Genomic DNA, 22,786 nt, shown 5'->3' with positions numbered 1-22,786 from the left:
GGGACAGGGTATCATGGTGAAGGGGAAGGCTATCTCAGCATGCGGAGAGGTGTCAGGGCAGGGACAGGGTATCAGGCGAGAGGGAAGGGTATCTCAGCATGCGGAGAGGTGTCAGGGCAGGGACAGGGTATCATGGTGAAGGGGAAGGGTATTTCAGCATGCGGAGAGATGTCAGGGCAGGGACAGGGGTCTCATGGCGAGGAGGAAGGGTATCTCAGCATGCGGAGAGGTGTCAGGGCAGGGACAGGGTATCATGGCGAGGGGGAAGGGTATCTCAGCATGCGGAGAGGTGTCAGGGCAGGGTCAGGGTATCAAGGCGAGGGGGAAGGGTATCTCAGCATGCGGAGAGGTGTCAGGGCAGGGACAGGGTATCATGGCGAGGGGGAAGGGTATCTCAGCATGCGGAGAGGTGTCAGGGCAGGGACAGGGTATCATGGTGAAGGGGAAGGGTATCTCAGCATGCGGAGAGGTGTCAGGGCAGGGACAGGGGTCTCATGGCGAGGGGGAAGGGTATCTCAGCATGCGGAGAGGTGTCAGGGCAGGGACAGGGTATCAAGGCGAGGGGGAAGGGTATCTCAGCATGCGGAGAGGTGTCAGGGCAGGGACAGGGTATCATGGTGAGGGGGAAGGGTATCTCAGCATGCGGAGAGGTGTCAGGGCAGGGACAGGGTATCATGGCGAGGGGGAAGGGTATCTCAGCATGCGGAGAGGTGTCAGGACAGGGACAGGATATCATGGCGAGGGGGAAGGGTATCAGCATGCAGAGAGGTGTCAGGGCAGGGACAGGGTATCATGGCGAGGAGGAAGGGTATCTCAGCATGTGGAGAGGTGTCAGGGCAGGGACAGGGTATCATGGTGAAGGGAAAAGCTATCTCAGCATGCGGAGAGGTGTCAGGGCAGGGACAGGGTATCATGGCGAGGGGGAAGGGTATCTCAGCATGCGGAGAGGTGTCAGGGCAGGGACAGGGTATCATGGCGAGGGGGAAGGGTATCTCAGCATGCGGAGAGGTGTCAGGGCAGGGACAGGGTATCATGGCGAGGAGGAAGGGTATCTCAGCATGCGGATAGGTGTCAGGACAGGGACAGGATATCATGGCGAGGGGGAAGGGTATCTCAGCATGCGGAGAGATGTCAGGGCAGGGACAGGGGTCTCATGGCGAGGAGGAAGGGTATCTCAGCATGCGGAGAGGTGTCAGGGCAGGGACAGGGTATCATGGCGAGGAGGAAGGGTATCTCAGCATGCGGAGAGGTGTCAGGGCAGGGACAGGGGTCTCATGGCGAGGGGGAAGGGTATCAGCATGCGGAGAGGTGTCAGGGCAGGGTCAGGGCCTCATGGCGAGGAGGAAGGGTATCTCAGCATGTGGAGAGGTGTCAGGGCAGGGACAGGGTATCATGGTGAAGGGGAAGGCTATCTCAGCATGCGGAGAGGTGTCAGGGCAGGGACAGGGTATCATTGCGAGGGGGAAGGGTATCTCAGCATGCGGAGAGGTGTCAGGGCAGGGACAGGGTATCATGGCGAGGGGGAAGGGTATCTCAGCATGCGGAGAGGTGTCAGGGCAGGGACAGGGTATCATGGCGAGGAGGAAGGGTATCTCAGCATGCGGATAGGTGTCAGGACAGGGACAGGATATCATGGCGAGGGGGAAGGGTATCTCAGCATGCGGAGAGATGTCAGGGCAGGGACAGGGGTCTCATGGCGAGGAGGAAGGGTATCTCAGCATGCGGAGAGGTGTCAGGGCAGGGACAGGGTATCATGGCGAGGAGGAAGGGTATCTCAGCATGCGGAGAGGTGTCAGGGCAGGGACAGGGGTCTCATGGCGAGGGGGAAGGGTATCAGCATGCGGAGAGGTGTCAGGGCAGGGTCAGGGCCTCATGGCGAGGAGGAAGGGTATCTCAGCATGCGGATAGGTGTCAGGGCAGGGACAGGATATCATGGCGAGGGGGAAGGGTATCAGCATGCGGAGAGGTGTCAGGGCAGGGTCAGGGCCTCATGGCGAGGGGGAAGGGTATCTCAGCATGCGGAGAGGTGTCAGGGCAGGGACAGGGTATCATGGCGAGGGGAAGGGTATCAGCATGCGGAGAGGTGTCAGGGCAGGGTCAGGGCCTCATGGCGAGGGGGAAGGGTAATCTCAGCATGCGGAGAGGTGTCAGGGCAGGGACAGGGTACCATGGCGAGGAGGAAGGGTATCTCAGCATGCGGAGAGGTGTCAGGGCAGGGACAGGGGTCTCATGGCGAGGAGGAAGGGTATCTCAGCATGCGGAGAGATGTCAGGGCAGGGACAGGGGTCTCATGGCGAGGAGGAAGGGTATCTCAGCATGCGGAGAGGTGTCAGGGCAGGGACAGGGGTCTCATGGCGAGGAGGAAGGGTATCTCAGCATGCGGAGAGATGTCAGGGCAGGGACAGGGGTCTCATGGCGAGGAGGAAGGGTATCTCAGCATGCGGAGAGGTGTCAGGGCAGGGTCAGGGCCTCATGGTGAAGGGGAAGGGTATCTCAGCATGCGGAGAAGTGTCAGGGCAGGGTCAGGGTATCATGGCGAAGGGGAAGGGTATCTCAGCATGCGGAGAGATGTCAGGGCAGGGACAGGGGTCTCATGGCGAGGAGGAAGGGTATCTCAGCATGCGGAGAGGTGTCAGGGCAGGGACAGGATATCATGGCGAGGGGGAAGGGTATCAGCATGCGGAGAGGTGTCAGGAGAAGTACTGCGGCGAGGAACGGGGTTTGGGGTGGGAAGGAGGGGTTTCGGGGAAGAAGGAGGAGACCAGCTGGGTCCCCTTACCTGGAGGACGAATTTCTGGTCGATGTATCGCTTGGCGATGGCCGGCTGGAAGTCTGGGCTCTCCAGGAACCGCAGGAAGAACTCATAGACCAGCTGCAGGGCACAAACACAGGTTGCACACTTTACCCCCAGGGTCACAAGTATTTGATACCCAGGACAGTACCGCTTGGGAAGAGGGGGCAGCGGGGAAGGGTGATGGGGAGAGAGAGAGGGAGAGGGGGAGGGCGATGGGGAGGATAGGGTGTGCGGGAGGAGGGGGAGGGTGATGGGGAGGATGGGGTGTGCGGGAGGAGGGGGAGGGTGATGGGGAGAAGGGAAGGGCGAGGGGGAGGATGGGGTGTGCGGGAGGAGGGGGAGGGTGATGGGGAGAAGGGAAGGGTGAGGGGGAGGATGGGGTGTGCGGGAGGAGGGGGAGGGCGATGGGGAGGATGGGGTGTGCGGGAGGAGGGGGAGGGTGATGGAGAGAGAGGGGGAGGGCGATGGGGAGGATGGGGTGTGCGGGAGGAGGGGGAGGGTGATGGGGAGGATGGAATGTGCTGGAGGAGGGGGAGGGTGATGGGGAGGATGGGATGTGCTGGAGGAGGGGGAGGGTGATGGGGAGGATGGGGTGTGCCGGAGGAGGGGGAGGGTGATGGGGACGATGGCGTGTGCAGGAGGAGGGGGAGGGCGATGGGGAGGATGAGGTGTGGGGGAGGAGGGGGAGGGTGATGGAGAGAGAGGGAGAGGGCGATGGGGAGGATGGGGTGTGCGGGAAGAGGGGGAGGGTGATGGAGAGAGAGAGAGGGAGAGGGTGATGGGGAGGATGGGGTGTGCGGGAGGAGGGGGAGGGTGATGGAGAGAGAGAGGGAGAGGGTGATGGGGAGGATGGGGTGTGCTGGAGGAGGGGGAGGGTGATGGGGAGATGGGGTGTGGGGGAGGATGGGGTGTGGGGGAGGAGGGGGTGTGCGGGAGGAGGGGAAGGGTGATGGAGAGAGGGAGAGGATGATGGGGAGGATGGGGTGTGGGGGAGGAGGGGAGGGCAAGGGGGAGGATTGGGTGTGGGGGAGGAGGGAGAGGGCGATGGGGAGGATGGGGTGTGCAGGGGAGGGGGAGGGCGATGGTGATGGGGAGGATGGGGGTGCTGGAGGAGGGGGAGGGCGATGGGGAGGATGGGGTGTGGGGGAGGAGGGGAGGGTGATGGGGAGTATGGGGGTGTGGGGGAGGAGGGGGAGGGGGATGGGGAGGGTGATGGAGAGAGAGGGAGAGGGCGATGGGGAGGATGGGGTGTGCGGGAGGAGGGGGAGGGTGATGGAGAGAGAGGGAGAGGGTGATGGGGAGGATGGGGTGTGCGGGAGGAGGGGGAGGGCGATGGGGAGGATGGGGTGTGGGGGAGGAGGGGGAGGGCGATGGGGAGGATGGGGTGTGGGGGAGGAGGGGAAGGGCGATGGGAAGGATGGGGTGTGGGGGAGGAGGGGGAGGGGGAGGGGGATAGGGAGGATGGCGTGTGCGGGGGGAGGGGGAGGGCGATGGGGAAGATGGGGTGTGGGGGAGGAGGGGGAGGGTGATGGGTAGGATGGTGTGTGCGGGAGGAGGAAGAGGGCGATGGGGAGGATGGGGTGTGGGGGAGGAGGGGGAGGGCGATGGGGAGGATGGGGTGTGTGGGAGGAGGGGGAGGGCGATGGGGAGGATGGGGTGTGGGGGAGGAGGGGGAGGGGGAGGGCGATGGGGAGGATGGGGTGTGTGGGAGGAGGGGGAGGGTGATGGGGAGGATGGGGTGTGCGGGAGGAGGGGGAGAGTGATGGGGAGGATGGGGTGTGCGGGGGAGGGGGAGGGCGATGGGGAGGATGGGGTGTGGGGGAGGGGGAGGGCGATGGTGAGGATGGGGTGTGGGGGAGGAGGGGAGGGCAATGGGGAGGATGGGGTGTGCGGGGGAGGGGGAGGGCGATGGGGAGGATGGGGTGTGGGGGAGAAGGGGGAGGGCGATGGGGAGGATGGTGTGTGCGGGAGGAGGGAGAGGGCGATGGGGAGGATGGGGTTTGGGGGAGGAGGGGGAGGGCGATAGGGAGGATGGGGTGTGAGGGAGGAGGGGGAGGGGGAGGGCGATGGGGAGGATGGGGTGTGCGGGAGGAGGGGGAAGGCGATGGGGAGGATGGGGTGTGGGGGAGGGAGAGGGCGATGGGGAGGATGGGGTGTGGGGGAGGGAGAGGGCGATGGGGAGGATGGGGTGTGGGGGAGGAGGGGGAGGGCGATGGGGAGGATGGGGTGTGGGGGAGGAGGGGGAGGGCGATGGGGAGGATGGGGTGTGGGGAGGAGGGGGAGGGGGAGGGCGATGGGGAGGATGGGGTGTGCGGGAGGAGGGGGAGGGTGATGGGGAGACGGGAAGGGCTGGGGGAGGAAGGAGTGTAGGGGAGGAGGAGGACGGGGAGGGAAAGGATCAGGTGAGGGAGAGAGGGGCTGACAGAGGGCCAGAAGGAAATAGAGAGCTGTAGAGATGGAAAGAGGAACAGGTAGCAGATGGAGAGAATGAGAGAGAGGCGAAGTGACAGATGGAGAGAGAAAGAGGGTCAGGTGAGCGGGGGAGCAGGCTGAAGTGAAGGGGAGGGGGTGCAGACCGAGGTGAAGGGGAGGGGGTGCAGACCGAGGTGAAGGGGAGGGAGAGGGGTCCGAGGTGAAGGGGAGGGAGAGGGGTCCGAGGTGAAGGGGAGGGAGAGGGGACCGAGGTGAAGGGGAGGGAGAGGGGTCCGAGGTGAAGGGGAGGGAGAGGGGTCCGAGGTGAAGGGGAGGGAGAGCGGACGGAGGTGAAGGGGAGGGGGTGCAGACCGAGGTGAAGGGGAGGCTGAGGGGACCGAAGTGAAGGGGAGGGAGAGGGGTCCGAGGTGAAGAGAAGGGAGAGGGGACCGAGGTGAAGGGGAGGGAGAGGGGTCCGAGGTGAAGGGGAGGGAGAGGGGACCGAGGTGAATGGGAGGGAGAGGGGTCCGAGGTGAAGGGGAGGGAGAGGGGACCGAGGTGAAGGGGAGGGAGAGGGGACCGAGGTGAAGGGGAGCGGGTGCAGACCGAGGTGAAGGGGAGGGGGTGCAGACCGAGGTGAAGGGGAGGGAGAGGGGACCGAGGTGAGGCGGAGCGGGTGCAGACCGAGGTGAAGGCGAGGGAGAGGGGACCGAGGTGAGGCGGAGCGGGTGCAGACCGAGGTGAAGGCGAGGGAGAGGGGACCGAGGTGAAGGGGAGGGAGAGGGGACCGAGGTGAAGGGGAGTGGGTACAGACTGAGGTGAAGGGGAGGTAGAGGGGTCCGAGGTGAAGGGGAGGGAGAGGGGACCGAGGTGAAGGGGAGGGAGAGGGGTCCAAAGTGAAGGGAAGGGATAGGGGTCCGAGGTGAAGGGGAGGGGGTGCAGACCAAGGTGAAGGGGAGGGAGAGGGGACCGAGGTGAAGGGGAGGGAGAGGGGACCGAGGTGAAGGGGAGGGAGAGGGGTCCGAAGTGAAGGGGAGGGGGTGCAGACCGAGGTGAAGGGGAGGGAGAGGGGACCGAGGTGAACGGGAGGGAGAGGGGACCGAGGTGAAGGGGAGGGGGTGCAGACCGAGGTGAAGGGGAGGGAGAGGGGACCGAGGTGAACGGGAGGGAGAGGGGACCGAGGTGAAGGGGAGGGGGTGCAGACCGAGGTGAAGGGGAGGGAGAGGGGACCGAGGTGAAGGGGAGGGAGAGGGGACGGAGGTGAAGGGGAGGGAGAGGGGACCGAGGTGAAGGGGAGGGAGAGGGGACCGAGGTGAAGGGGAGTGGGTGCAGACCGAGGTGAAGGGGAGGGAGAGGGGTCCGAGGTGAACGGGAGGGAGAGGGGACGGAGGTGAAGGGGAGGGGGTGCAGACCGAGGTGAAGGGGAGGGAGAGGGGACCGAGGTTAAGGGGAGGGAGAGGGGTCCGAGGTGAAGGGGAGGGAGAGGGGTCCGAGGTGAAGGGGAGGGAGAGCGGACGGAGGTGAAGGGGAGGGGGTGCAGACCGAGGTGAAGGGGAGGGAGAGGGGACCGAGGTGAAGGGGAGGGAGAGGGGTCCGAGGTGAAGGGGAGGGAGAGGGGACCGAGGTGAAGGGGAGGTAGAGGGGTCCGAGGTGAAGGGGAGGGCGAGGGGACCGAGGTGAAGAGGAGGGAGAGGGGTCCGAGGTGAAGGGGAGGGAGAGGGGTCCGAGGTGAAGGGGAGGGAGAGGGGACCGAGGTGAATGGGAGCGGGTGCAGACCGAGGTGAAGGGGAGGGGGTGCAGACCGAGGTCAAGGGGAGGGAGAGGGGACCGAGGTGAAGGGGAGCGGGTGCAGACCAAGGTGAAGGGGAGGGGGTGCAGACCGAGGTGAAGGGGAGGGGGTGCAGACCGAGGTGAAGGGGAGGGGGTGCAGACCGAGCTGAAGGGGAGGGAGAGGGGACCGAGGTGAAGGGGAGCGGGTGCAGACCGAGGTGAAGGCGAGGGAGAGGGACCGAGGTGAAGGGGAGGGAGAGAGGACCGAGGTAAAGGGGAGGGAGAGGGGACCGAGGTGAAGGGGAGGGAGAGGGGACTGAGGTGAAGGGGAGGGAGAGGGGTCCAAAGTGAAGGGAAGGCAGAGCGGTACGAGGTGAAGGGGAGGGGGTGCAGACCGAGGTGAAGGGGAGGGAGAGGGGACCGAGGTGAATGGGAGGGAGAGGGGTCCAAAGTGAAGGGAAGGGAGAGGGGTCCGAGGTGAAGGGGAGGGAGAGGGGTCCAAAGTGAAGGGAAGGGAGAGGGGTCCGAGGTGAAGGGGAGGGGGTGCAGACCAAGGTGAAGGGGAGGGAGAGGGGACCGAGGTGAAGGGGAGGGGGTGCAGACCGAGGTGAAGGGGAGGGGGTGCAGACCGAGGTGAAGGGGAGGGAGAGGGGACCGAGGTGAAGGGGAGGGAGAGGGGACCGATGTGAAGGGGAGGGAGAGGGGACCGAGGTGAAGGGGAGGGAGAGGGGACCGAGGTGAAGGGGAGTGGGTGCAGACGAAGGTGAAGGGGAGGGAGAGGGGTCCGAGGTGAAGGGGAGGGAGAGGGGACGGAGGTGAAGGGGAGGGGGTGCAGACCGAGGTGAAGGGGAGGGAGAGGCGACCGAGGTGAAGGGGAGGGAGAGGGGACCGAGGTGAAGGGGAGGGAGAGGGGACCGAGGTGAAGGGGAGGGAGAGGGTACCGAGGTGAAGGGGAGGGAGAGGGGTCCGAGGTGAAGGGGAGGGAGAGGGGACCGAGGTGAAGGGGAGCGGGTGCAGACCGAGGTGAAGGGGAGGGGGTGCAGACCGAGGTGAAGGGGAGGGATAGGGGACCGAGGTGAAGGGGAGGGAGAGGGGACCGAGGTGAAGGGGAGCGGGTGCAGACCGAGGTGAAGGCGAGGGAGAGGGGACGGAGGTGAAGGGGAGGGAGAGGGGACCGAGGTGAAGGGGAGGGAGAGGGGACCGAGGTGAAGGGGAGGGGGTACAGACTGAGGTGAAGGGGAGGGAGAGGGGACCGAGGTGAAGGGGAGGGAAGGGGTCCAAAGTGAAGGGAAGGGAGAGGGGTCCGAGGTGAAGGGGAGGGGGTGCTGACCAAGGTGAAGGGGAGGGAGAGGGGACCGAGGTGGAGGGGAGGGGGTGCAGACCGAGGTGAAGGGGAGGGAGAGGGGACCGAGGTGAAGTGGAGGGAGAGGGGACCGAGGTGAAGGGGAGGGGGTGCAGACCGAGGTGAAGGGGAGGGAGAGGGGACCGAGGTGAACGGGAGGGAGAGGGGACTGAGGTGAAGGGGAGGGGGTGCAGACCGAGGTGAAGGGGAGGGAGAGGGGACCGAGGTGAAGGGGAGGGAGAGGGGACCGAGGTGAAGGGGAGGGGGTGAAGACGGAGGTGAAGGGGAGGGAGAGGGGACCGAGGTGAAGGGGAGGGAGAAGGGACCGAGGTGAAGGGGAGGGAGAAGGGACCGAGGTGAAGCGGAGTGGGTGCAGACCGAGGTGAAGGGGAGGGAGAGGGGTCCGAGGTGAAGGGGAGGGAGAGGGGACGGAGGTGAAGGGGAGGGGGTGCAGACCGAGGTGAAGGGGAGGGAGAGGGGACGGAGGTGAAGGTGAGGGAGAGGGGTCCGAGGTGAAGGTGAGGGAGAGGGGTCCGAGGTGAAGGGGAGGGAGAGGGGTCCGAGGTGAAGGGGAGGGAGAGGGGTCCGAGGTGAAGGGGAGGGAGAGGGGTCCGAGGTGAAGGGGAGGGAGAGGGGTCCGAGGTGAAGGGGAGGGAGAGCGGACGGAGGTGAAGGGGAGGGGGTGCAGACCGAGGTGAAGGGGAGGGAGAGGGGACCGAGGTGAAGGGGAGGGAGAGGGGTCCGAGGTGAAGGGGAGGGAGAGGGGTCCGAGGTGAAGGGGAGGGAGAGGGGACCGAGGTGAAGGGGAGGTAGGGTCCGAGGTGAAGGGGAGGGCGAGGGGACCGAGGTGAAGAGGAGGGAGAGGGGTCCGAGGTGAAGGGGAGGGAGAGGGGTCCGAGGTGAAGGGGAGGGAGAGGGGACCGAGGTGAAGGGGAGGGAGAGGGGTCCGAGGTGAAGGGGGGGAGAGGGGACCGAGGTGAAGGGGAGGGAGAGGGGACCGAGGTGAAGAGGAGGGAGAGGGGTCCGAGGTGAAGGGGAGGGAGAGGGGACCGAGTTGAAGGGGAGAGGTGTCCGAGGTGAAGGGGAAGGAGAGGGGACCGAGGTGAAGGGGAGGGGGTGCAGACTGAGGTGAAGGGGAGGGAGAGTGGTCCGAGGTGAAGGGGAGGGAGAGGGGACCGAGGTGAAGGGGAAGGGGTGCAGACCGAGGTGAAGGGGAGGGAGAGGGGACCGAGGTGAAGTGGAGGGGGTGCAGACTGAGGTGAAGGGGTGGGAGAGGGGACCGAGGTGAAGGGGAGGGGGTGCAGACTGAGGTGATGGGGAGGGAGAGGGGACCGAGGTGAAGGGGAGGGAGAAGGGACCGAGGTGAAGGGGAGAGGGGAGCAAGATGAAGGGGAGAGGGGTCCGAGGTGAAGGGGAGGGAGAGGGGACCGAGGTGAAGGGGAGAGGTGTCCGAAGTGAAGGGGAAGGAGAGGGGACCGAGGTGAAGGGGAGGGGGTGCAGACTGAGATGAAGGGGAGGGAGAGGGGACCGAGGTGAAGGGGAAGGAGAGGGGACCGAGGTGAAGGGGAGAGGGGTCCGAGGTGAAGGGGGGGGAGAGGGGACCGAGGTGAAGAGGAGGGAGAGTGGTCCGAGTTGAAGGGGGGGAGAGGGGACCGAGGTGAAGGGGAGGGAGAGGGGACCGAGGTGAAGGGGAGGGAGAGGGGACCGAGGTGAAGGGGAGGGGGTGCAGACTGAGGTGAAGGGGAGGGAGAGGGGACCGAGGTGAAGGGGAGGGGGTGCAGACTGAGGTGAAGGAGAGAGAGAGGGGACCGAGGTGAAGGGGAAGGAGAGGGGACCGAGGTGAAGGGGAGGGAGAGGGGACCGAGGTGAAGGGGAGGGAGAGGGGACCGAGGTGAAGGGGAGAGGGGTCCGAGGTGAAGGGGGGGGAGAGGGGACCGAGGTGAAGGGGAGGGAGAGGGGACCGAGGTGAAGGGGGGGGAGAGTGGACCGAGGTGAAGGGGGGTGGAGAGGGGACCGAGGTGAAGGGGAGGGAGAGGGGACCGAGGTGAAGGGGAGGGAGAGGGGTCCGAGGTGAAGGGGAGGGAGAGGGGACCAAGGTGAAGGGGAGGGAGAGGGGACCGAGGTGAAGAGGAGGGAGAGGGGTCCGAGGTGAAGGGGAGGGAGAGGGGACCGAGTTGAAGGGGAGAGGTGTCCGAGGTGAAGGGGAAGGAGAGGGGACCGAGGTGAAGGGGAGGGGGTGCAGACTGAGGTGAAGGGGAGGGAGAGTGGTCCGAGGTGAAGGGGAGCGAGAGGGGACCGAGGTGAAGGGGAAGGGGTGCAGACCGAGGTGAAGGGGAGGGAGAGGGGACCGAGGTGAAGGGGAGGGAGAGGGGATTGAGGCGCAGGGGAGGGAGAGGGGATTGTGGCGCAGGGGAAGGAGAGGGGACCGAGGTGAAGTGGAGGGGGTGCAGACTGAGGAGAAGGGGAGGGAGAGGGGACCGAGGTGAAGGGGAGGGGGTGCAGACTGAGGTGAAGGGGAGGGAGAGGGGACCGAGGTGAAGGGGAGGGTGTGCAGACTGAGGTGATGGGGAGGGAGAGGGGACCGAGGTGAAGGGGAGGGAGAAGGGACCGAGGTGAAGGGGAGAGGGGAGCAAGATGAAGGGGAGAGGGGTCCGAGGTGAAGGGGAGGGAGAGGGGACCGAGGTGAAGGGGAGAGGTGTCCAAGGTGAAGGGGAAGGAGAGGGGACCGAGGTGAAGTGGAGGGGGTGCAGACTGAGGTGAAGGGGAGGGAGAGGGGACCGAGGTGAAGGGGAGGGGGTGCAGACTGAGGTGAAGGGGAGGGAGAGGGGACCGAGGTGAAGGGGAGGGGGTGCAGACCGAGGTGAAGGGGAGGGGGTGCAGACCGAGGTGAAGGGGAGGGAGAGGGGACCGAGGTGAAGGGGAGGGAGAGGGGACCGAGGTGAAGGCGAGGGAGAGGGGATTGAGGCGCAGGGGAAGGAGAGGGGACCGATGTGAAGGGGAAGGAGAGGGGACCGAGGTGAAGGGGAGGGGGTGCAGACCGAGGTGAAGGGGAGGGAGAGGGGACAAGGAGAGGGGACCGAGGTGAAGGGGAGGGAGAGGGGACCGAGGTGAAGGGGAAGGAGAGGGGACCGAGGTGAAGCGGAGGGAGAGGGGACCGAGGTGAAGGGGAGAGGGGTCCGAGGTGAAGGGGGGGGAGAGGGGACCGAGGTGAAGGGGAGGGAGTGGGGACCGAGGTGACGAGGAGGGAGAGTGGATTGAGGAGCAGGGGAAGGAGAGTCGTCCGAGGTGAAGGGGAAGGAGAATGGGCCAGGTCCCTGCCATGCCCAATAAAATCCGCAAGGCCTAAGACCTGCTGACCTGTAAGTGGGGCCAAGAAGGTTCAAGGTTTGGCTCATCCTCTTCTGGGTCGAACTCTGGATTGTCGCTCGGCGGAAGGGTCCGGAAAATGTTGAGGGAGATCTGTAAGGAAATGGGAGCCGGTCATATTAACTCACATCAGTGTCCACACTGTTCACAGGATCTCTCTCTCTCCCTCACAAACACATTCCCAAAATACATTAGACCCATACCAAACAAGTGCCGCCTGTGATTGACACTCCAGTTATGTGCAATATTACCTCATGTTCTTCGTGACGTGAACAATGAACTCTCTCATTTCTGGAATCACACACTCCCCCATTCCTATCCCTTCCTGGTCATCCCTGTGGTCCTCCAGCACACTCCCCCATTCCTTGCAAATGTCACCCATCGTTCCTTTTACCTAGCTTCCCATTCCAAACTCACTCAGTCTCTGGAAGTGTGAGATGGGATGGTGTGGAGGGAGTTTCACTCTGTGTCTGTCCCCAGGAGTGTGTGATGGGACGGTGTGGAGGGAGCTTCACTCTGTGTCTCACCCTGGGAGTGTGTGATGGGACGGTGTAGAGGGAGCTTCACTCTGTGTCTCACCCTGGGAGTGAGTGATGGGACAGTGTGGAGGGAGCTTCACTCTGTGTCTGACCCCGGGAGTGTGTGATGGGGCGGTGTGGGGGCAGCTTCACTCTGTGTCTGACCCCGGGAGTGTGTGATGGGGCGGTGTGGAGGGAGATTTACTCTGTGTCTGACCCTGGGAGTGAGTGATGGGATGGTGTAGAGGGAGCTTCACTCTGTGTCTGACCCTGGGAGTGTGTGATGGGACAGTGTGGTGGAAGTTTCACTCTGTGTCTCACTCTGGGAGTGTGTGATGGGACGATGTGGAGGGAGCTTCACTCTGTGGCTGACCCGGGAGTGTGTGATGGGACAGTGTGGAGGGAGATTCACTCTTTGTCTGACCCTGGGAGTGAGTGATGGGATAGTGTAGAGGAAGCTTCACTCTGTGTCTGACCCTGGGAGTGTGTGATGGGACGGTGCGGAGGGAGATTCACTCTGTGTCTGACCCCGGGAGTGTGTGATGGGACAGTGTGGAGGGAGATTCACTCTGTGTCTGACCCTGGGAGTGAGTGATGGGATAGTGTAGAGGAAGCTTCACTCTATGTCTGACCCTGGGAGTGTGTGATGGGACGGTGTGGAGGGAGCTTCACTCTGTGTCTGACCGTGGGAGTGTGTGATGGGACGGTGTGGAGGGAGCTTCACTCTGTGTCTGACCGTGGGAGTGTGTGATGGGACGGTGTGGAGGGAGATTCACTCTGTGTCTGACCCCGGGAGTGTGCGATGTGTGATGGGATGGTGTAGAGGGAGCATCACTCTGTGTCTGACCCTGGGAGTGAGTGATGGGATGGTGTAGAGGGAGCTTCACTCTGTGTCTGACCCTGGGAGTGTGTGATGGGACAGTGTGGTGGGAGTTTCACTCTGTGTCTGTCCCCAGGAGTGTGTGATGGGACGGTGCAGAGGGAGCTTCACTCTGTGTCTCACTCTGGGAGTGTGTGATGGGACGATGTGGAGGGAGCTTCACTCTGTGGCTGACCCGGGAGTGTGTGATGGGACAGTGTGGAGGGAGATTTACTCTGTGTCTGACCCTGGGAGTGAGTGATGGGATGGTGTAGAGGGAGCATCACTCTGTGTCTGACCCTGGGAGTATGTGATGGGGCGGTGTGGAGGGAGCTTCACTCTGTGTCTGACCCTTTTCTTTTAACAAAATTCTTCATTACAAATATCAGTGCTATACAATATGTACAAAAACAGTGACTAACACAGTTACTTCACTACTAACAGACAATACATGTTAAACCAGTATATTACCATCTCTATCAATGATGGCAATTACACCCCGCGGGCCCAACGGTCCCGGAACACCTCTCTGGTCGCCATGGACTGCGGGTATTCCTTTTCAATATTCACCCGAGCACGAACATACCCCCTAAACATTGCCAGGCAGTCTGCCCGGGGATATCCTCCCACCACCCATTTCCAGGAGCCACTGATGGCAATTTTCGCCAGTCCCAGGAGCAAGTTGACAAGGACATCTTCATCCCTCTGTGTCTGACCCTGGGAGTGTGTGATGGGACGGTGCGGAGGGAGATTCACTCTGTGTCTGACCCCGGGAGTGAGTGATGGGACAGTGTGGAGGGAGCTTCACTCTGTGTCTGACCCCAGGAGTGCGTGATGGGACGGTGTGGAGGGAGATTCACTCTGTGTCTGACCCCGGGAGAGTGTGAAGGGACGGTGTGGAGGGAGATTCACTCTGTGTCTGACCCCGGGAGAGTGTGAAGGGACGGTGTGGAGGGAGATTCACTCTGTGTCTGACCCCGGGAGTGTGTGATGGGACGGTGTGGAGGGAGATTCACTCTGTGTCTGACCCCGGGAGTGTGTGATGGGACGGTGTGGAGGGAGATTCACTCTGTGTCTGACCCCGGGAGTGTGTGATGGGACGGTGTAGAGGGAGCTTCACTCTGTGTCTGACCCACACTATTCCCTCTGTGGGAGTTAGCAGCAACATGTGTTGAATGAACAGTAACCAGCAGGCAGAGAAAGCACAGAGGGGATTGGTGACGTCCCGACTGTGGCACCAGTTGTCCCACACCTTATCCATGTGACCCAGACTGCCGACCTCCTCCAGTTCCACTGTCGAGACCACAGAAGGATCTTTGTGTGCGGTTGTGCTCGCTGTTCTTTCCAAAGAATGGGATCAAGCAGGGGAGGGAGCAGTAACATTTTTGAACCCCTGGCAGTCAGGAAAAACTTTCTCTCTGAACGCTGACCGCATGTTTTATAAGCTGTAATCGAGCTGACTGACCTAATCTCTCCTCACACAGCCTGCCCATCATCGCAGGAATCACCTGCTCACCTCCTGCGCAGTCCCCGTTTCACACGAGAACAGAGGGAGGCGCGAGACCAAGAGGCGGCAACAACCACTGAGCAGGCAGATGGTGCGAAGGGCAGTATGGCAGTGTAGTGGTGAGCGTAACGCTTTACAGCACAAGCTTTAAGATGAAGGTTCGATTCCCGCCGCTGTCTATGAGGCGCGTGTACGTTCTCCCTGTGACCGTGGGGGTTCCCCTCCTGCTTTCTGCCACATTCCAAAGATGGACGGGCTCGTGTTAGTGAGATGTTGGCGCTGGAAGTGTGGGACCCTCGCCGGCTGCCCAGCGCCATCCTCGCTGATTTGATGGAAACGGCACATTTCACTGTATGCTTCAATGTACCTGTCACAGATCAAGCTGATCTTTATCTGTTAAACGTCCGCAGTGAACTGCGGGTGAGGAAGCAGACTCTCAGGAAGTGGAGCAGCCCTGCAGGACGGGGACAAATCACAAATCCCTGGAGGGACGCAGCAGGTCAGGCAACATCGACAGAGGGAAATCGAATCAAACTTTCTGGTTGAGATCCCTCAGCTGGATGAGGGGAGAGAGCCGGTACAGAGAGGTGATGGGCAGGTGTTCAGTGGATCCAGGTGAGGGGGAGTGATGGACAGACGGAGGAGGGGAGAGTGGGAATAGTGACAGAGACTGGGAGGTGACGGGTGGATCAGGTGAGGGGGAGTGATGGACAGACGGAGGAGGGGAGAGTGGGAATAGTGACAGCGACTGGGAGGTGACGGGTGGATCCAGGTGAGGGGGAGTGACGGACGGACGGAGGAGGGGAGAGTGGGAATAGTGACAGAGACTGGGAGGTGACGGGTGGATCCAGGTGAGGGGGAGTGACGGACGGACGGACGGAGGAGAGGAGAGTGGGAATAGTGACAGAGACTGGGAGGTGACGGGTGGATCAGGTGAGGGGGAGTGATGGACAGACGGAGGAGGGGAGAGTGGGAATAGTGACAGAGACTGGGAGGTGACGGGTGGATCCAGGTGAGGGGGAGTGATGGACAGACGGAGGAGGGGAGAGTGGGAATAGTGACAGAGACTGGGAGGTGACGGGTGGATCCAGGTGAGGGGGAGTGACGGACGGACGGACGGAGGAGAGGAGAGTGGGAATAGTGACAGAGACTGGGAGGTGACGGGTGGATCAGGTGAGGGGGAGTGATGGACAGACGGAGGAGGGGAGAGTGGGAATAGTGACAGAGACTGGGGGGTGACGGGTGGATCAGGTGAGGGGGAGTGATGGACAGACGGAGGAGGGGAGAGTGGGAATAGTGACAGAGACTGGGAGGTGATGGGTGGATCCAGGTGAGGGGGAGTGACGGGCAGATGGAGGAGGGGAGACTGGGAATAGTGACAGAGACTGGGAGGTGACGGGTGGATCAGGTGAGGGGGAGTGATGGACAGACGGAGGAGGGGAGAGTGGGAATAGTGAGAGACTGGGAGGTGACGGGTGGATCCAGGGGGGAGAAAGGAGAGGGGAGGGCGGAGGGGAGTGAGGGGGAGGGGGAGGAGGAAGGGGGTGGGAGAGGGGAGGGAGAGAAGAATGGGGAGGGGAGTGGGAGAGGAAGGGAGGGTGAAGGAATGGGAGGGGGTGTGAGAGGGAGATAGGCGAAGGGAGGATGAGGGAGGGGGAAGGGAGGGGGAAGGAGAGAGGAGTGGGGGAGGGGAGGGGGAGGGAGGGTGCAGGAGTGGTAGGGGAGGGAGGGTGAGGGAAAAGGAGGGCAGGGGGGGGAGAGGAGGACGACAATGAGGTTTGTGAAATGGTCCATTGTGGATATCTGTTTCCATTTAATTCCTCCAAGGGTAGCCCTCCACCAGACCTGACCATGAGGTCACCAGGTGTAGTGGGGATGCAATGGAGATACCAAATCTGTAAGGTACTCCTTCACTCCGCTGGCCTGGAGGTCACCCTAGGGCAAGGTGTAGCATCTGCTTAGCCCCCCATCAGGTTCATGTGAAGCTGTGGGAGTAGGTGTTGGATGGTCATGTGAGCAGCCGGTGCAGATCACAAGTCCTGGTTATCTGACCACTGACGCCAGGAAGGCAATCTCTGACAAGTATTGCTAATGGCTGGGGTCACCCGTCTGGTAAAGACACTGCCCAGAGGCAATGGCAAACCACTTCTGTGGGAAAATTTGCCCAGAACGATCATGGTCATGGAAAGAGAAACGACAGATGGAATGAAAGCTGGAAGAACACAATTGTCCACATCATGGAAGGCCACGATCAACCACAATGCTCACTTAGCTTAGTCCCAAACACCTACTTTTGCCCATATCTGCGTACCTATCCAAATGTCTTTAGCCACCTCCTCTGGCAGGTTGTTCCATATACACAGAACCCCCGCAAGAAGAAACTACCCCTCACATCCCTCTAAACATTTCCCCTCTTACCTGTGCTTCCCCTTCCCTGGGGAAAAAGTCCATGTGTGCTCACTCTGGGTATGAGAACAGCTTCTTCCCCTCCGCCATCACATTTCTAAACCCTTGAACACTACCTCGCTGATTTCCCTCTCTTTTTAGTTAACTTACTAAGCAAAAATCTGCACCACATCTGTATTGTTGGGGTGCCTAAGACTTCTGCACAGTACTGTGTTTGTCAACATGGAGCGGACAGCGAGTCTGTAAATCTGGCGGGAGCAAAGGATGTTGGGAATGGTGAGGGTGGGGCGCCGTGGGAGGGGTGAGGGACAGGTGGCAGAGAAGGAGTGTCGGGGTGGGTACAGACACACCCAGCCCTGAGACACCAGGCAAGGTCATTTGATTCCAAACAATTGGTTTATTGATCATTACAGAATGTCTCTCTGGTGCTTCCCGCTCCCTCCCCTCTCCCTTCCCCTTTTCCCAACCATGATTCCCTTCTCCCTGCCCCCTTCCCACTCTCAGTCCACAACAGAGACCCAGATCAGAATCAGGTTTATCATCACTCTCATGTCATGAAATTTGTTTTTTTTTTGTGGCAGCAGTACAGTGCAATACATAAAATTACTACAGTACTATGTGTATGTATATTTCTCATTCTAATTTACAATTTATCTTCTATGTGTTGCACTGTAGAACAACAAATTTCGCTTTGCTTTTGGCCTAAATAAAGTGCCCACTGCGTGTATGTTTGGCCTTCTGCCGCTGTAGCCCAATGCATTCCATGGTTCAACGTGTTGTCTGTTCAGAGATGCTCTTCTGCACACCACTGTTGTAACATATGGCTATGTGGATTACCTTCTTGCTTGAACCAGTCTGGCCATTCTCCTCTGACCTCTTTCATTCACAAGGTGTTTTCACCCACAGAACTGCTGTTCACTGGATGTTTTCTGTTTTTCACACCGTTCTCTGTAAACGCTAGAGACTGTTGTAGAAACATAGAAAATAGGTGCAGGAGGCCATTCGGCCCTTCGAGCCTGCACCGCCATTCAGTATGATCATGGCTGATCATCCAACTCAGAACCCTGTACCAACCTTCCCTCCATACCTGCTGATCCCTTTAGCCACAAGGGCCATATCTAACTCCCTCTTAAACATAGCCAATGAACTGGCCTCAACTGTTTCCTGTGGCAGAGAATTCCACAGATTCACCACTCTCTGTGTGAAGAAGTTTTTCCTAATCTCGGTCCTAAAAGGCTTCCCCTTTATCCTCAAACTGTGACCCCTTGTTCTGGACTTCCCCAACATCGGGAACAATCTTCCTGCATCTCGCCTGTCCAATCCCTTTAAGATTTTATACGTTTCAACCAGATCCCCCCTCAATCTTCTAAATTCCAACGAGTATAAGCCTAGTCGATCCAGTCTTTCATCACATGAAAGTCCTGCCATTCCAGGAATCAACCACGTGAGGACAGAGGGGAGGAAGCTGTTCCTGAATTGTTGAGTGAGTGCCGGCTGAGCTGAGGATTTATGTCCTTGGCTGCACACCTCTCTCTGCAAGTCTGGTGTTGGCCACGATCAAAAGACAAACCCCAGAACACCAGGAACAGTAATTATTCACCACCGTCATCTGGCCATTGTCACAACGCTGTCTGCCATCGCTTGCTGTGGGAAAGATTCTGTGTGGGAAACACGGGCAAGTTTAAAGAATCCTGTCTTGTCCCGCAGCGAGTGATGGTTTCTAGGCAACCAGCTGTACAGAAAGTTTATTTTTAATCTTTAAAAAAAAACTTTATGCAGAAGAAGAAAAGGCACTTAACGACAACACAAGATAAGTATATGGGTTAGCATCGGGATGGTGTATAAAAGGAGGTGCAGACAGAGTCCAGGGAGGAGAGACGGTTTGTATGAAGGACGTGTGATTCCGTGAGTGCTGGGAGCATTCTCCAAATTGATGTGTGTGGTGGGAGGAATGCCAGACGAACAGAAGGTTTGGAGAGTGGGCCTTCACTCAAGGTCTGGGGAATCTACAACAAATATCAAAGTAAGATGAAATCATTCTTTTCTCAGCCAAGGTCTGCTTACCAAGAGAACTCTGATAAAATGAGACTGAGGATTATAAGGGATTGTGTGGCCTTTGCTCAGAGGGCAGTTTTCACAGATACCAGCTGTATTTGTGTTGAGACCACAGGACCATAAGATATAGAAGCAGAATTAGGCCATTTGGGTCATTGAGTTTGCTTCACCATTTCACCATGGCTGATATATTATCCCCCTCAGTCCCAATCTCCTGCCTTTACCCGTATCCCTTCATGCCCTGACTAATCAAGAACACATCAACCTTTGCCTTAAATATACCCAGTGACGGTTTCCACAGTGGCCAGTGGCAATGAATTCCACAGATTCACCACCTTCAAGTTAAAGAAATTCGTCCTCATCTCCATTCTAAATGGAGGGCGGGCTCTATTCGGAGGCTGTGCTCTCTGGTTCTCATGTTTCGCCCGGGAACAGGCCCTTTGGCCCAACTCATCCTTGCTGACCAAGATGTCTGCCCTATTTGCCCACGCTTGGCATGTCCTATCCATGTAGAGAGACTAGAGCAGACATCGAAAGGCGTACAGGAGTTAGATACGCCAACTGGTGGAGTGGTGCCATAGCAACAACCTGGCACTCAATGTCAGTAAGACCAAAGAGCTGATTGTGGACTTCAGAAAGGGTAAGACAAAGGAACACACACCAGTCCTCATAGAGGGATCAGAAGTGGAGAGAGTGAGCAGCCTCAAGTTTCTTGGTATCAAGGGCGGGAGGAGAAGATGGTGGCACGACGCAGCTCGCAGCGGCCATTCCGGTGGGGATGTCTGTTATTTGTCAAGTAGAGTGCTGCGCACAATCCTGATTTGATGGAGACGGACGTGAGAGCGGAGGAACATCTGGAGAAACCTCTGAAATGCCTGCTTCGCTGCTGCTGCTACTGTGTGATCCAGAATCTCTGGAGAAGGCCCCGAGTCCTCGGCTTTGCTTGTTGCTCGGCGGCCGGGGCGGGGTCGAAGCGCTCGGCAGAGGATGGTGCTCGGGAGGCTGTATCGGAGGGGCTGGTCGGAGGCTCGAAGTTTTCGGACAGACTCAGAGTCGGCTGCAGTTGGGTGCTTCCAATGCATCAGCAAGTTGTTGGCGCTTAGAGGTTCATGGCAGGGAGAGTTTCTCCCTTCTGCCGCCTGCGTTAGATGATGAGTCGATCGGGATTTTGAGACTTTTTTTTACCGTGCCCATGGTCTGCTCTTTATCAAATTATGGTATTGTTTTGCATTGTTGTAACTATATGTTATAATTATGTGGTTTTGTCAGTTTTAGTCCTGGTTTGTCCTGTATTTCTGTGATATCATACTGGAGGAACATTATATCATTTTTTAATGCATACATTTCTAAATGACAATAAACAAGGACTGAGTGTCCTCATAATCCAATCAACATCTCTGAGGATCTATTCTGAGCCCAACATATCGATGCACTTACAAAGAAGGCATGACAGCAGCTATATTTCATTAGTTTGAGGAGATTTATTAAGTCATCAATGACACTTTAAGGGACACTGTACAGATATACCATGGAGAGATTTCTAACTAGCTCCATCACATTCTGATATGGGGGGGGGGGGGGAGTCACTACACGGGATCAAAGTAAGCTGCAGAGAGATGTAACCAGCTCCCCTCTACCACCACTCTCATCCATCTAGCGGAATTAGTCCTTACTCTTAATAATTTCTCCTTTGGCTCACTTCCTCCAAACTAAAGGTGTAGCCATGGGCACCCACATGGGTCCCAGCTATGCCTGCCTTTTTTAAACGCAAACAACAGGAATTCTGCAGATGCTGGAAATTCAAGCAACATACATCAAAGTTGCTGGTGAATGCAGCAGGCCAAGCAGCATCTATAGGAAGAGGCGCAGTCGACGTTTCAGGCCGAGACCCTTCGTCAGGACTAACTCTTCCTTCAGTTAGTCCTGACGAAGGGTCTCGGCCTGAAACGTCGACTGCGCCTCTTCCTATAGATGCTGCTTGGCCTGCTGCGTTCACCAGCAACTTTGATGTATGATGCTTGCCTTTTTGTTGGCTTTGTGGAAAAATCCATGTTCCAAGTCTATACTAGTATCTGTCCCCCACTTTTCCTTCGCTACATCGACGACTGCATTGGCGCTGCTTCCTGCACGCATGCAGAGCTCGTTGACTTCATTAGCTTTGCCTCCAACTTTCAACCTGCCCTCAAGTTTACCTGGTCCATTTCTGACACTTCCCTCCCCTTTCTAGATCTTTCTGTCTCTCTCTCTCTGGAGACAGTTTATCTACTGATGTCTACTATAAGCCTACTGACTCTCACAGCTATCTGGACTATTCCTCTTCTCACCTTGTCTCTTGCAAAAATGCCATCCCCTTCTCGCAATTCCTCCGTCTCCGCCGCATCTGCTCTCAGGATGAGGCTTTTCATTCCAGGACGAAGGAGGTGTCCTCCTTTTTTAAAGAAAGGGGCTTCCCTTCCTCCACCAACAACGGCGCTCTCAAACTCATCTCTCCCATTTCACGCACAGCTTCTCTCACCCCATCCTCCCGGCACCCCACTAGGAATAGGGTTTCCCTTGTCCTCCCCTAACACCCCACCAGCCTCCGGGTCCAACATATTATTCTCTGTAACTTCCACCACCTCCAACGGGATCCCACCACTAAGCACATCTTTCCCTCCACCCACCTCTGCTTTCCGCAGGGATCACTCCCTACATGACTCCCCTTGTCCATTTGTCCCTCCCATCCCTTCCCACCGTTTCGCTGAACACCTACGCTCTGTCCGCCAGAGAAAGCAGGATCTCCCAGTGGCCACACATTTTAATTCCACATCCCATTCCCATTCTGATTATGTCTATCCACGGCCTCCTCTACTGTCAAGATGAAGCCACACTCAGGTTGGAGGAACACCTTATATTCCGTCTGGGTAGCTTCCAACCTGATGGCGTGAACATTGATTTTTCTGACTTCTGTTAACGCCCCTCCCCACTTGTACCCCATTCCTTATTTATTTATTATTATTATTATATTATTTTTCTTTCCCCTTTTTCACTCTCTTTTTTCTCCCTCTGTCCCTCTCACTATACTCCTTGCCTATCTTCTGGGCTTCGCCCCTCCGCCTTTCTTTCTCCCTAGGCCTTCCGTCCCATGATCCTCTCCCTTCTCCAGCCTCGTATCCCTTTTGCCAATCAACTTTCCAGCTCTTGGCTCCATCCCTCCTCCCCACCCCCCGTCTTCTCCTATCATTTCGGATCTCCCCCTCTCCCCCCACCACTTTCAAATCTCTTACTATCTCTTCTTTCAGTTAGTCCTGACGAAGGGTCTCGGCCCGAAACGTCGACTGTACCTCTTCTTAGAGATGCTGCCTGACCTGCTGCGTTCACCAGCAATTTGTGTGTGTGTTGCAGAGAGATGTAAGCTTGTAAGATCATTTGACTCCATCGTGGGCACGAGCCTCCGTAGCATCCAGGACATCTTCAGGAGCGATGCCTGAAAAAGGCAGCATCCATCATGAATCCCCCATCACCCAGGACATGCCCTCTTCTCATTGTTACCATCAGGGAGGAGGTACAGGAGCCTGAAGGCACACACTCAATGATTCAGGAACAGCTTCTTCCCCTCTGCTATCCAATTTCTGAATGGACATTCAACCCATGAACACCACCTCACCACTTTTTTATTCTTTTTGCATTACTTACTTAATTTAACTTTTAAGATACATATATACTTACTGCAGTTTACAGATTTTTAAATTTTCTATAGTCATGTACTGCTGCAGTA

The 22,786-nt window shown here is 58.9% G+C and overlaps 1 protein-coding gene across 1 annotated transcript in view; it reads right to left on the bottom strand.

The window, feature by feature from the left end:
* Window positions 1-22,786, bottom strand: part of ppp2r5b (protein phosphatase 2, regulatory subunit B', beta) — a 96,093-nt gene that overhangs the window by 16,065 nt on the left and 57,242 nt on the right. Inside the window, exons 3-4 of the mRNA XM_063036448.1 lie at window positions 11,676-11,777; window positions 2,780-2,872 (exon numbers count right to left, since the gene is read on the bottom strand). Coding sequence (XP_062892518.1) covers window positions 2,780-2,872; window positions 11,676-11,777 — 195 coding nt within the window. The remainder of the gene's footprint in view (window positions 1-2,779; window positions 2,873-11,675; window positions 11,778-22,786) is intronic.

Source organism: Mobula hypostoma, chromosome 30 (assembly GCF_963921235.1).
Source record: "Mobula hypostoma chromosome 30, sMobHyp1.1, whole genome shotgun sequence".
NCBI lineage: Eukaryota > Metazoa > Chordata > Chondrichthyes > Myliobatiformes > Myliobatidae > Mobula > Mobula hypostoma.
Note: the sequence above shows the minus strand (reverse complement) of the source record. Positions and strands in the feature narration are given on the sequence as shown.